The sequence below is a fragment of the Bufo gargarizans genome, chromosome 3 (assembly GCF_014858855.1).
Source record: "Bufo gargarizans isolate SCDJY-AF-19 chromosome 3, ASM1485885v1, whole genome shotgun sequence".
Lineage (NCBI taxonomy): Eukaryota > Metazoa > Chordata > Amphibia > Anura > Bufonidae > Bufo > Bufo gargarizans.
In genome coordinates this window covers 164446899-164460870 of record NC_058082.1, presented here as the reverse complement: position 1 = coordinate 164460870, position 13972 = coordinate 164446899, and the positions used below count along the sequence as shown (strand labels likewise).

Here is a 13972-nt window from a genome sequence, read left to right as displayed (position 1 = left end):
AACTTGTTGGGGTGTGTCAGATCAGGGATAGCCTCCCTAGCACTCTTCCCTCTACCCCGCTTTCTAACTGTTACCCAGCTAGCTACCTCACTTTCCTAAGCCTCCTCACTACTACCCTCCCCCACATCTACCCCATAGAGTGCTTGCTCGGTGAGAGACAAACTCTTTTCCAAATGGTCAATGCTTCTCAGTGTTGAAATTTGCCCGTTTAGATACTCGATGTGCGATTCCAAACGGGCAATTTGCTCACATTTTGAACAAAGATATGCACCCTTAAAGGGCTGTTCCAGGACTGGATACATTAAACAAGATGTGCACAGGACTGCATTATCAATAATGGAACACATACTAAATGAGGATTACCCAAGAAAATAGAAAAATACAATATAGTGCAGCACTGGAGCTACTTGATCGGTGGGTGTGGGGTCTCAGACCCCTAGCAATGAGTTAATGACTTCCTCAGGACAGACCATCACCTATAACAGGGGTGGAATGGCAACTTAAAGTGCCCCTGGAAAAAAACTAAAAGTGGCCCCATTTTGTAGGCAGGTCCAAATTAAAAAAAGGTGGGGCAACATAAATAGGCGGGGCCAACAATACCATAGTGCAAAATACCTCCCCAGCAGAACCAAACAACACAGTGTAGCACAATATACGCCCCAAAAGCTGTCCCTCTGTGATAGTAACCAGTAGCTACCACCTGTCCTCCTCCTCCAGTTGTCTATGGAGCAGGGGGCTTAGGAGGTGAGATCTGGGACAAAGCAGTTGAATTCAGGAGGGCATGTGCGGTCACTGGCTGGGTACATGAATACCTGATTCTCACAGCGTTAATTACTGTTGAGAGCTCATTATGTGCCCAGTCAGCGGCAGACAGGAGGACTCCGGTGGCCCCCTGAGGCATTGGCCACTGGGAAGTTTCCCTGTAGGGTCTATGGCCAATCTGCCCCTGACCTGTAAAATCCTGGGCACCCCTCTTTTCTGAATCCCCCCTTGAAAATCATATTTTCCTACACCTGCAGTATCAGAACTGCAGCCTGAAGGTGGCGCTCAAAGCACTAGGTGGGAGTAAATGAACAATCTGCCGGAATATACAAAAAACCTGTTCGGGGGGGGGGGGGGGTGTAAAACGTAGATACTAACAGGCTGTGAGCTACCAACAACAACTACTGATATGACACAGGGTGGAGAACCTACAGATGACAAACAGCGATATAATATGTCCATGTATGTGGATATGGCCTGCAGTGTCCTGGGTGAGGATGGTACAGTCCAATAACCTGGCTCTAGTCTCCAGCACTCAGTCTGACACGCAGAACTCTGCTGCCTCCACACATACTCCCCCGTGCACAGCAATAGACTAGTCCACCTTCTTGGGAACGCGAACTGACACTTAGATCCCGCCCATGTTTGATCACATGACCATGACCTCATCGAAGGTCCTGCAGCCAGCTCACCCTGGCATCTACAAAGAGAGCACTGTGTAACCGCTGAGTGAGAAGTAAGTGCCGTACTTTCTGTGTTACATGTGGTGCAGATCTCTGAATACTCCCCAACAGCAGCTGTAGACCTCCGTGGTGATGGTACAGTCCACGCGAGGTATGACTGCTATTTGCTAATGGTACAGTCCGATGACGTGTATTGTTTTGGTTCTGTCAGGAAGAAGAGCAGTGCGCTCGGTCTATGGGTGGTAGGCGCCTCCGTTTCTCTGTCCTCCTGTATGTGTCCGGTCACCGGCTGCTCTCATTTCCCTCCGTCTATCCTCTTGTATACGGTGGGTGTACTGGCGCTGGGCCTTGGTCATGTGATGGCGGATGGGACGGACCTGTCCACAGTCTGTGTCTGTAGCCCTGACTCATCTTACATGTCACCTGTGATTGCACCTAATGGGTTAATTTGTATAATGTAGTTAGTTCTGGAAATGGGTTATTGGGACACAGAGGCTTTGGTGTGGAGCACCCCCATATTTGCTGTGGTACTGCCCAGGATATCATTGAGCTGTATGGCAGATGGCATAGATGAAGTTACATGATAGGTGAGACTTTGATGATAACGTTGCAAAAAATAAATATATATTATGCTTTACACATGATGGCCGGCCCTCCTGGAGTCTCTTACAAAACAAAGACTTCCCGTTTGATGTAATCATCAAGGAGATATTCCCATCTCAGAATGGACGATGTGCTTGGCCACAACCAGAGAGAGAAAAAAGAACACATTAAAACTTAAAGGGATATTCCAGTAGTGAGACGTTATCCCCATCCTCAGGATATGGGACGACTATTAGACCCAGTGGCAGAATCTGCTCCAGTCAACAGAATGGAGAAACCCATGAATGGGGCAGAAGTGGGCATGCCCAACCTGCTGCTCTCTTCTTTTCAGGGTGATCCCATTATGGGGGTCCCCATTCTCGTCATCCTGAGGATAGTCTGGTTGTGAGATGTTCTCTCCTATCACTTTAATGCAATTAAGCAGAGAGTGACAAAGTATAAACCACTTGGTCAATGATCAAACATCCAAGGTGGTGCGCCCTTTATTTTGGGTTCTGCTGCAGGGTATATGTTGAGGCAGGGTCACTTTAATACTGTGAGGCATCTCTCCTTGCTGCCAGCCTGGCATGAACTGTCATACAGATTCTGGATATCCTTCTGTGATATTCCAAGCTCCTTCATTTCTTGGGTGCTTTGCATGGGAGATCTGTCACCCCATCCAGTCCCATACATTCCCAATGGGGGGAGAGATCTCATAACACTGGCCAAGGAAGGTGCAGGAGACCATGTTGTGTAGGGCAGGCAGTGTGCGGGTAGGCATTATCTTTTTGGCATACCACATGGTTCCATGATGTCCTGGACATACCGAAGGCTGGTCAGTGTTGCCTCGAATTCCAGACATGAATGGCCATGATGCACCACATAACCACACCTGGTGTCAGTCCTGTGTGTCTCCGCAGTATGTATAATGGCAGTAGGCCCTCTCCAGCCCTCCTGTGATGCGGCCATCAATGGCAAACAGTAATGTTCATTGATGAAAGCAGGTTCTGCCTTGGTACTAATGATGGCCGCATCAGGAGGGCTGGAGTGTGTCTACTGCTGTCATAGTGTGGAGACACAAAGGACCAACACCAGATGTCATGGTGTGGGGCACCATTAGCTACTGTGCCCGTTCCCGTCTGGTATTCATTGAGGGAACATTGACTGGTCTTCATTATGTCGAGGACATTGTGGAGCCAGTTCTACTGCCTGTGATATTGCAACAAGATAACACCCACACACTGCTTATGCTACAACATGCTCTCCATGGTGTCCAGTAACATCCCTGGCTAGTTCCATCACCAGATCTCTCATGCACAGCATCCAAGAACCACCTTTGCTGTGAGTCCACTGTGAAAGAGCTTGGAATATCACAGGACGATATCCAGCATCTGTGCGACGGATCTGGGATATCCAGCATCTGTGCGACGGATCTGGGATATCCAGCATCTGTGCGACGGATCTGGGATATCCAGCATCTGTGCGACGGATCTCCAATGAACAGTAGCCAAGAAACACCTTGGCTGAACTACAGATCCAAGTTGAAAGAGCTTGGAATGACATACCACAGGAGGATATCCAGTACCTGTATGACCAATACCATGGCAGAGTGGCAGCCTGTATCAGAGCAAGGGGAAATGCCACCTGCAGACTTTTCTCAGCCGAAAATGTGCAGCAAATTTCTGGATTGTGTTGCAGAATTCAAAGCTGCGTAGATGTCACCCTGCTCCATGCAACTCCTTTCTGGCCTCCCGGGCCCATTGATCCCTTCTACAGTCTTCCGATCCCAGTCCAGTAAACGTCTGGACAGACGGGGTCACATTCACCACTGCAGCCAATGACTGGTCTCAGCAGTGATGTGTCCCCAAGTGCATGTGACCCTATAGTGACATGCAGGAAGTTTACAGAATGGGGACCAGAACACCGCACACGGGAACCAGAGCTGCGGGGAGCTATTGGCGTCGGTGCAGCTGAGCCGCAAATTATAGAACATGTCCTATTCTTGTCCATTCTGCAGACAGGAATAGACTTTTTTTTTTTTTTTCAGTGGGGCCCGAAAAAAAAAAGTGTGGGATGCACATGGACTGCAAAGTTAAAACGGATGCGGTCGTGTGAATGCTACCTTAGGAGCGGGTCCCTGAGGTGGGACCCACACCTATTGAACATTTAGGACTTATCCTCTTCATATGCTATAAATGTTCAGATGAGCTCCTTTAAACCCGTGGTTGTGACATCCACGTAGTATAGACATGAGAATGCCTCCTGATGGTCAGTTTGTCTAATACTACAGTTCTAAACTCCATAGTATTAGTACGTGCTGAGGAGAAATAGCTGATTGAGGTTAAAGTATCTTTTATGTTTTTTATGTTATTTACAGGAAGTAGTAGGAACCTGTACAGGAAGTGACAATGAATTGCCGTTCAGAGGTGTTGGAAGTGTCGGTGGAGGGCCGTCAGGTAGAAGAAGCCATGCTGGCCGTCCTGCACACTATACTTCTTCACAGGAGCACGGGCAAGTTCCACTACAAGAAGGAAGGGACCTATTCCATTGGCACTGTGGGAACACAAGACATTGACTGTGACTTCATAGAATTTACATATGTCAGGGTTTCTTCTGAGGAGCTAGACAGAGCGCTGCGCAAAGCAGTCAATGAGTTCAAGGTGAGTCTAGACTTTCTCTGCTTGACATGAAGTTCTGTGTAAAAAATGTCATCTAAATATCCTGCTGAGATAGGTATTTTTAAAGGGGTTGTCTGCTTTTTACTATGGATGACCTATCCTCAGAATAGGTCATCAATATCAGATTGGTGGGGGCCCCGGATCTCCACCGATCAGCTGTTTGAAGAGAAAGCAGAGCTCATATGACCGCTGCCTTCTCTGCTCTGTTCACCTGCTTGTCATGCAGCAATTGCAGTGGTGAGCAGGTGTAATTACAAGTATGGCGTCCCCATTGACTTCTATGGGACGGCTCCTTTCTGTGCACTTGAACAGACAGAGCTGTCCCATAGAAGTGAATGTGAATTTCTCTTCAAACTGCAATGCCCATGATGTTTATTTATTTTTTTCATTCTAGGGAAAAGGGGGGATTTGTACTTTTTATATTTTTTTTAAAAAAATGTATATTACTTTTTTTTACTTTAAGTCACTCTAGGTCAGGCATCTCAAACTGCGGCCATCCAGCTGTTGCAAAACTACAACTCCCAGCATGCCCGGACAGCCTACAGCAGGGCATTGTGGGAGTTGTAGTTTTACAACAGCTGGAGGGCTGCAGTTTGAGATGCCTGCTCTAGGTGACTCTAAGAAGCAATAATTAGATTGGTACCTGAATTCTGTAATGGCTGTCTATGCATTACAGAATACAGGATTCAGTATATTCCAATGCAGGCCTTACAAAGCAGTGCTCCAAGGATTCAGCCCCACCCCCTGGTGCTCCCAATGTGCTGATTTGTATATAAATAAAAATGCAGCTATCTCTGCAGCAGTTTAACATACAGACAAAAGAAAGGGCTCATCGTGCCGATTAAAACTATACCTATCAGGCAGTATGCCTGGTTTATTAGGGTTGATCATGTTGACACAGCCTCTTTTAATGGCATGTGTCAACGGTGATGAAGTCCCCCATGACGACGAGAGGATGTTTAGGAGCCCGGTGGTCAAGTGACAGGGCCTGGTGATCAGTGGATGGAGTGTAGATGTGGACATTGTACTTCAAAGGAAGGGAGGGTGAAGGTAGAGTTGGGCTGAAGGAGCATTTATCTGACCAGAAAAGGCCAACTCCTCCACCAGGTTTCTTGCCAGGGCAGGGAGTGTGAGTACATTTTTCGTGGTATAATTATGGTTACTGCGCTTACAGATGGTACACAGAATTGACCAGCTATATTCCTGTATGGCTGGCATATTCAGGTTTTCGTGAGCTTTCTCTACATGAAGTGCACAGGTGTCAGCTCCTGGGAATAAAACATCTGAAGAACTTGCTTTACACTGAAATCTATGGCAAGTAACATTTATTGTGAAAGAGATTCTTGGTTCTCTCCCTGGTGTTCATGAAGATCTTTGATCATCCTGTACATACTTCAGCTCCTTGTAATGAGTTGTATAAGGACTTCAGACATCTTGTGTCCTTTCAGTTTAATTTCGGTTATTAAAGGATAACTGTCGTGTGTGTGTGTGTATGTATGTATGTATGTGTGTGTGTGTGTGTGTGTGTATATATATGTGTATATGTGTGTGTGTGTGTGTGTGTGTGTATGTATATATATATATATATAATATAATTTGGAGTATTGGATTGTGGTGATTAATATCTCCTTGGTGGCCCTATTTAAACTTTTCACTGTGTATTCAATTACCCCTTAATTCCACATTTTTGTTCCCTGTACTGCCTACTTTTACTTGTGCTTAAAATAGGGTTGCTAGGCATGGTCCGTCTATGTGTTGATAGACGGAGCACGCAGCCTGCAAGGTCAGATTACTGACAGCCAGGGACAGTAAGTAAATGATTAAAGCCAGGTCCGCCCCAGCAGCTGATAACAGTGCCTGGGCTGTGTGTACTTCTCCCTGTCCCTGCGCTTGGCAGACGCTCCCTTACTCAGCAGACTTGGAGAATGCAGAGTTGGTGCAGAGCAGACCAGGGAAGGGAGATCTGCCATCTGCTCAGTGTATAAATGAAAGCAACGTGTGGTAAGAGGACCCCTTTGTGCTGCAGGAGATTAACCCTTTAGGGGGGAGGACTCTGGTTACTGGCACTTTTGGGGGGCTATTGTTACTTGCTAGTGAGGGCAGGTGGGATTAGCCTCAGGGTGAGGGCAGTGGCGGCCATCTTAACTGAATAGTGAAATTGCAGTTTTATGCAGACTGGTTGCTAAGGGCTGAATCTTATTAAATATGGGGCAAGTCAGTCTAATAGTAACTGATTCTGGAATATCATGTTATTAGTAACTACATATAGGAAAATTGAAATGAGGGTCTAAATGTGACAGTTATCCTTTAATGGCAGAGCAGCTATACAAACATCTGCATCCTGAAAAGAAGACAACATTCAAGAAATGGCCGCTGTGATTTCACAGTGTATAACTAAATCTGGAGAAGGACAGGATTCAGGTCAGCGCATTTGGCCACAGGCAGTCCTGGGATTGTTGCCAGCATTAACACTGGAGCTACGCTAGGCTGATGTAGCCCCAAGTTTGTGCATATTAATGAAACAGGTCACAGGATATACTGCCGGTAGTGCCCCCTGACATCAGTACTCGTGCAAGTTTTCTGTGGTGTAGTAGATACTACAGAGGCTTCATTATCACAAGTCATGCCGTTTTGGTCACTGGACCTTACCACCCATTTTGGTAGTCAGTACATGGAGGGTAGTTCAATAGTTTTTCCATGAATGTTAATGGGAGTCACCACCATATGTCCATATACAGCGCTTACATTGTCCTATCGCACACCTATACATGAATGTAATGGTACCCTGGAAACAACCCTAGTTCGGGAAACAGTTTTTTTACAGTACAAATTAATTTATGAAGTTATTGTGCGAAGCAATAACTTCGGCTCATTGGAGCCAATACATTCTAATACTGTACGGAGCTCCTGCTCCGTACAGTATTAGAGCGAAGTTTTATGCAAATCGACTTCGGATGTTTCATTCCGAAGTCGATTCGCTCATCCCTAGTGGTGACAGACTCCCTTTAAAAATGCAGCAAATCCAACACAAAGCAATGTAAGTAAAATAAATTGCAACAGGCCAGTAAGTGTGAATTGTTCTGGTCAAAGAAGAAAGTTCCTTTGGTAAAACATGATGGGCAAGTGCCCTAAATAATAAGGGTACTACCCCGCAGTACACGTGGCCAAGCCACGTCCGTCTGCGGCAACTAATGGCCACACAATTCAGACATTGAGACTTTTTGTATGGCCCCCCAAAAAAAATGCCAGGGCCAAAACAGTGTGAAGGAGCCTTAATGCATTTAAAATGAAGCAGCTTTGCATTAGGCCTTTAAGGCAGTCTGTCACTTAGATGAGAGAAAACTACCACTAATGGCCAGCAGAACGTTGCACAAGCATGCTAGACATACCTTTTATGTCACTTGTCTCATTAACGAATTTCCACGAAAAGCACTTCTAATCCTCTGTAAAGCGACTCCCAAGTGCTCAGCGGAAAGTGCCCAAACCCACTGCCCTTCTTTTCTCTGTGCTCCTCCCATAAGCTGCCAAAGTTTTCGCCCCTCTCCACGGATGTTATGACGATACAGCGCTTCCCTGCTGTGCGCCCCTCCCATATGCTTCCTCCCCCTCTACCCTGGAAGTGTAGCACAGGGCAAGTGTGCGAGACTTGCCAAGTGACAGACTCCCGTTAACCCCCTATTTTTCAAATCTAACATGCCACTTTGTGGTAATAACTTTGGAATGCTTTTACTTATCCAAGCCATTCTGAGATGTTGTTTTTTTTTTTTTTTTTTTTTACACCTTGTACTTCATGTTAATGGTAAATTTGCGTCAATATGTTTTGGACATTAGAAAACCTATAGAATTATAAGAGCAATTTTTTTTTCAAATTTTCAAGAAAATTTCCAAAACCCTCTCTTATAAAGACCAGTTCCGTTAGGCCCCTTTCAGACGAGCATTATGTCAGTGTTATCCAATACATTCCAGAACTGCAAGGGTTGCATAGCATTATACACCAATATAATACTATGCGACCCCGGCAGTGCTGGGAGTTCAGGCCGGGTGAAAGGGGCCTTATGAAGTCACTTTGGCTTACATAATAGAAACTACCAATAAATGGCCCATTTAAAAAAAAACAAAAAACTACAGCCCTCAAATTATTCAAAACTGAGTTTAGATACTTGTGACGGAATGGGGTGTCCGCCTGCGGTCCTGCTCCTATCTGACCCCCTGGTTGGTGATGTCTCGGACGTCTGCGGAGGGGATGGGGCACCCACGGTGGAGATCAGCCCGACTGCCGAGTGGCCCGGCCTTCTTGGTACAATGTGTGGCGCCCTGGAATCACTCACCAGACGTTGCTGTATGACTTGAAACAGGGACTGACTGATTTATTTAGGGTCTTGGACACAAGCATTTATACACACACTGCAAGCCTTATGTAACCCTAGACATGTCCAGGCTTGAATCAGACCATCAGATTTGCATACAGATGGCCTTCTTACAGCCCTGGAGAGGTGAGGTACACAGTAATTAGCATACAATTGCATTTCAACCAGGCCCATCCAATCCTTACAACAAAGGGAAAAGAGAATACATTTAAAAGCACAACACCAGTAACCAAATCTAGCACGAAATAAGATGTCCATACACTTAAACGCACAACCGAAATATAAAAGGAAGGAAAATGGTCTTTCAAATTGTCTGAGTTATTAGTCACGTGGCCCGCTGGACGGCGCGCTCAGGGCCGTTTCGTGACAATACTTTGTTAAAATAGATTCATTTTCACAAGTGGTAATATGAGAAAAAGCACTCTAAATATTGTTAGGTAATATTTATCTAAGTATGACAACACCCCCCTTTGTGGTCATAAACTGCTGTGTGGGCAGACTGCAGGGTTCGGAAGAAAAAGAGCGCCATGTGCATTTAAGGCGTAATTTATACAGCACTGGCCAACAACTGCAGAGGCTCTGAGGTGAAATAAAGAAATTCCCAAGAACTGACCACATTTTGGAAACCACACTCCTCACAGAATTTACCAATGGGTGATGTGAGCATTTTGACCCGCTGGGTGTTTTGCAAAAATGAATGCACAGCAGATGAAAAGTGAAAATCACAATTTTACACAGATATGCCATTTTAGTGCCCAATATGTTGTTCCAATTGTATTGTATGCCAGTGTAAAAAAAAAAAACAGTCCTCTTATGATCATTATTATTATTATTATGCTGTGCTTCCTGGTTTTAGAAACACCCTACATATGGCCCTAATCTTTTGCCTGGGCATACAGCAGGGCTCGGTAAACGAGCACCATGCGTATCTGAGGCCCAAAGTGGCGATTTACATCTTTCGATACTTTGATACCACATGTATTTTGCAGAAATTAAAGGAGTTGTCTCATCATAGACAATAGGGGCATATCGCTAGGATTTGCCACCATTGTCTGTCATGAGACAACCCCTTTAATGAGCAGGGCACTGTGCAAAATGAAGTTTTCCACAGACGTGGCATTTCAGTGCCCAATATGCTGAGTCCAGCTGGACACCACACCCCTTAAATTGTTAGGTGGGTACTACTGGGTAAGGAAATGCTCTTAATGTGGATGTAAACTGCGGATTGGCTACACTGCAGGGTTAAGAATGGAAAAACCACCTTTTCGCTTTTGCAGCACATATTTTGATCGATGCCATGTCACTTTCAAACAGCCTCTTAGGTACCAGTACAGCTATTTTCTGAGAACCATGTGTTTTATTTTTCTCTCGATGGAGCTGTGTGGGGCTTATTTTTGTTGCTGGATGAGATGCCGTCATCATTGGTTCTATTTTTTGGGGGTACATAGAACTTTTCCATCGCTTTTTATTTTGCTCTTTTTGGGAAGTAGGATGAAGAAAAGGAAGCAATTCTGTCATTTTAGAGTTGTATTATTGCAGCGTGAACTGTGCGGGAAAATGGCATATGACCTTTATTTTGCTGGTCAGTACAATTACAGAGATACCAATTTTATATAGTTTTTTTTTTTTTTTAAGTTTTGCTACTTTTACACAGTTAAAACATTATTGAAAAAAAAAATCAGTTTTATGTTACCATTGTCTAAGAGCCATATTTTTTTTTCTTTTTCATCTTTTGTGAGGGCTAGTTTTTTTGTGGGATGAGTTTATGTTTTCATTGGTACTATTTTGGGGTATATACGACTTTTTGATCACTTGGGGAGGCAAGGTGACCAAATAATAGCTCTTCTGGCATAGATTTTATTGAAGGATGGAATGGAACATGTGCGTCCACCTCAGTGAGGTGGACAGAGAAATAAGAAAAAAACAAACAGCAGGTGGCGCTAATCGGATACATTTGATTGAATAACAACATTTTTAATTATATACGATTACAAAAGTATTCGGATCCAGATGCTGGTTTTAAAACTGCAGAATATTTTTCTCGGGACAACCTCTTTAATAGAGTACAGGTAACGTGGCTAAAGGGGAGAACGGCTAAAAGGAGCGTTTTTCTCTGATGGACCTGGCATGTCCATGTATTTTTTAGGAATTGTACTCCATTTCCCCTGTGGTGGTGCTGTAGGGGAAGAAAAGACTTCGCTGCCAGGTTCCCTCACAGATTATAGCTGATTGAGGCCTAGATCCGTATGTTTAGTCCCAAGAATAAGATTGGATCTCATTAATAGAAAACAAAGAAACCTTTCCCAAAGATAAAGATTGCACAGAAATCCTTGGTTTGTCCTCCTGGGAAATGATCCCATTCTTGACGCTAGTTATGCACTTTGTATGATGACAGTCTGAATACTGCCTGATGACGTTATGTAGAAATACTGTACAGAAAACATTTACAAATTTTATTCATTCATTCAATCTGTCTATTTCTTCCAGGACGCATTGAGGAATTCTGGAAGTGATGGCATCGGTCAGGTGTCTCTGGAATTCTATCAGAAGAAAAAGTCCCGCTGGCCGTTCTCAGACGAGTGCATCCCATGGGAGGTTTGGACCATCAAAGTGAACATTGTGTCACTAGCTACTGAGCAGGAGCGGCAGATCTGCAGGGAGAAAGTCGGAGAGAAACTTGGGGAGAAGATTATTAACATTGTGGAGGTGATGAACAGACATGAATATCTGCCCAAAATGCCGACACAGTCAGAAGTGGACAATGTGTTTGATACGAGCCTGAAGGATGTACAGCCCTATCTGTACAAAATCTCTTACCAGATTACTGACTCCCTGGGAACGTCCGTCACCACCACAATGCGGAGACTTATCAAAGACACTTTGGCTCTGTAAGAGCTCCTGCCTCTTCCACTATATTTATAGTATGGACTCCATTACATATGTCATAAATTGTCCTAAATCCATGCCCTATGTATATATCTGTAATTCTTACAATAATAAACACGATCCTGTACAGAAGATTGTACACTATATTTGAAACTTGCTATGTTTAATGTAGATACCGTTTAAATTAAATAAAATTGGAGCAGATTTATGAAACTGATTAAAATTTCTAAAACTGTTTTGTTGCCTAGAGCAACCAATTTTGCAGACCCATTGAAGAGATGGGGGTCCGCATCCATTCCACAAAAAATGCGTATCGGATGTGGAGCACTGTAGCCGTAATATGCAGGTATACAGCACGTGACAAGTGCAAGGACTCGCTGTCGTCTACCACTGAGGACAGTGATTGGCTGCAGTGGTCATGTATACCGGCACGACCCTGCTGCAGTTTGTAAATGAGCAGCAGCAGGAGGACCAGACCAGCAGCGCAGAGAATTGCTCTGGAGAAAGAGGTGAGTATAACATGATTTTGTTTTATTCAATTGGGTGGCTTTTCTGAGATTTTACATTTTTTATTATCGCAGACAACCTCTTTAAGGCCTAAATCTGGTTTAGTGGCTTTTTTTTTTTTGACATTTAGATTTTTTTAAGAAGTTGTCCAAGATTTTGATATTGATGGCCTATCCTCAGTATAGAACAACAATATCTGATCAATAGCGGTGTGACTCCCAGCACTCCAGCGAGTGCTGCGGGCTCCTCACAAACAACACCATACTTTGTATAGTGGCTGTGCTTAGCATTGCAGCTCTGGACCATTCACTTAAATGGGATTTGTTCATGTGACCAATGAACGTGACGTCACTGACCTAGAAAGAGAGGAAGCAGCTTTTCCAGGGCGTCCCTCCATGACAGCACCCATGGAGGTTGTCCTATTGGTCTCTGTAGGGACAGGAAGCGAGAGAGATTAAAAGGCCCCCTCCCCTCCCACTCTCCAGTGTTCTTCCTGTCCCTACAGGGATAGGAGCAGAGAGAAGTCGTTCCCTGCTCTGGGAATACAAAGGAGTGGGGCCGAGTCTGGTCGGGGGGTTCTGCCTCTCTTCTTCAGACTCTAAGGGCCTAAAATGCTAGCACCTCTCGGGGTAGAGGTCCCCTAGCTATCCCCAATGCCTCTTTTTCGCTGTACCTTGGCCGCAGTATCGTGGGAAGCCGAGGCCGCTTCTTCCGGGTGGGAGCTCTGGGATCGGCTGCGGCTCCTGCACTCCGGCGCTCCTCCTGCTCAGCGTGCAGACCATGTGACCGGAAGTCGAGGTCACATGGTCGGAAGAAGATGGCGGCGCCCAGGGAACGCTAAGCCGGACGGCGAAAGCATACAGGGGGGTTGACTCTTCGTTTGAATGAGTCCCCCCACCGGGAAATGAGGCAGCGTGGCAACAGGATGGACCAGGTAGGACATAAATTGCGAGTCAGTTTTCTTGTCCGAGTGAGGTATGGAGGTCCAGATGTCAGCTATGCAGGACACTAGCGCAGACATCCCTATCCTGGGTCATGTAAGTGCCTAAGGGGCTCATATTCCGGGTTCCTCTTTGTTTATGCAACACAGCTAACGGTTAAAACTTTGGGAGAACCAAAAAAGAAAGCCAAAAGATGTGCTTTATGCTCAAATAAACTGCAGGAGTCATATAAAAAAGCCGTTTGTAGTGACTGTCTGGCGAAGATTCTCAAAGATAAACAATCTTCCCTCCTAGCAGACTTAAGAGTGATTGTGAAAGAGGAGATCCAGGCGGCCAGCTCCAGTATGGTTCAGAAACCATGTGCTGTTTCTCCCCCCCCCCCCCCCCCCCTCCCAAAAGACCCCGTATACTAAGGGAGTCAGAATCCGAAGAAGAAGGATTATATCTTTCAGAGGGGGAAACCTCAAAGGGGGATGATGATCAGGGTTCATCTTATATGGCTGGAGATCAGAGAAGATATCTTTTTTTTCACAAGAAGATTTAGATCCCCTTCTGTCAGCCGTAAG

General features: G+C 45.1%; 1 protein-coding gene across 4 annotated transcripts; it reads left to right on the top strand.

Annotated features, from left to right (window-relative positions):
- Positions 1–1405: 1405 nt before the first annotated feature.
- On the top strand, positions 1406–12169 carry ATG101 (autophagy related 101). 4 transcript variants are annotated; one of them, XM_044286226.1, is made up of 3 exons: positions 1406–1498; positions 4405–4687; positions 11560–12169. In XM_044286226.1, exons 2-3 carry the CDS (start codon positions 4436–4438, stop codon positions 11962–11964), a joined length of 657 nt encoding a protein of 218 aa, XP_044142161.1. In that variant the 5' UTR covers positions 1406–1498; positions 4405–4435; the 3' UTR covers positions 11965–12169. The 4 variants fall into 4 exon arrangements, with proteins under 4 accessions (XP_044142161.1, XP_044142162.1, XP_044142160.1 ...); XM_044286227.1 differs by having other exon boundaries at positions 1463–1596; XM_044286225.1 differs by lacking the exon at positions 1406–1498 and adding an exon at positions 1641–1771.
- Positions 12170–13972: the final 1803 nt, after the last annotated feature.

Excerpts from the sequence above, each read along its gene's own strand:
- ATG101 (XM_044286226.1), top strand. The coding sequence starts at position 4,436 with ATGAATTGCCGTTCAGAGGTGTTGGAAGTGTCGGTGGAGGGCCGTCAG. Across the intron at positions 4,688-11,559 it reads AAGCAGTCAATGAGTTCAAG|GACGCATTGAGGAATTCTGG; the intron begins GTGAGTCTAGAC and ends TATTTCTTCCAG.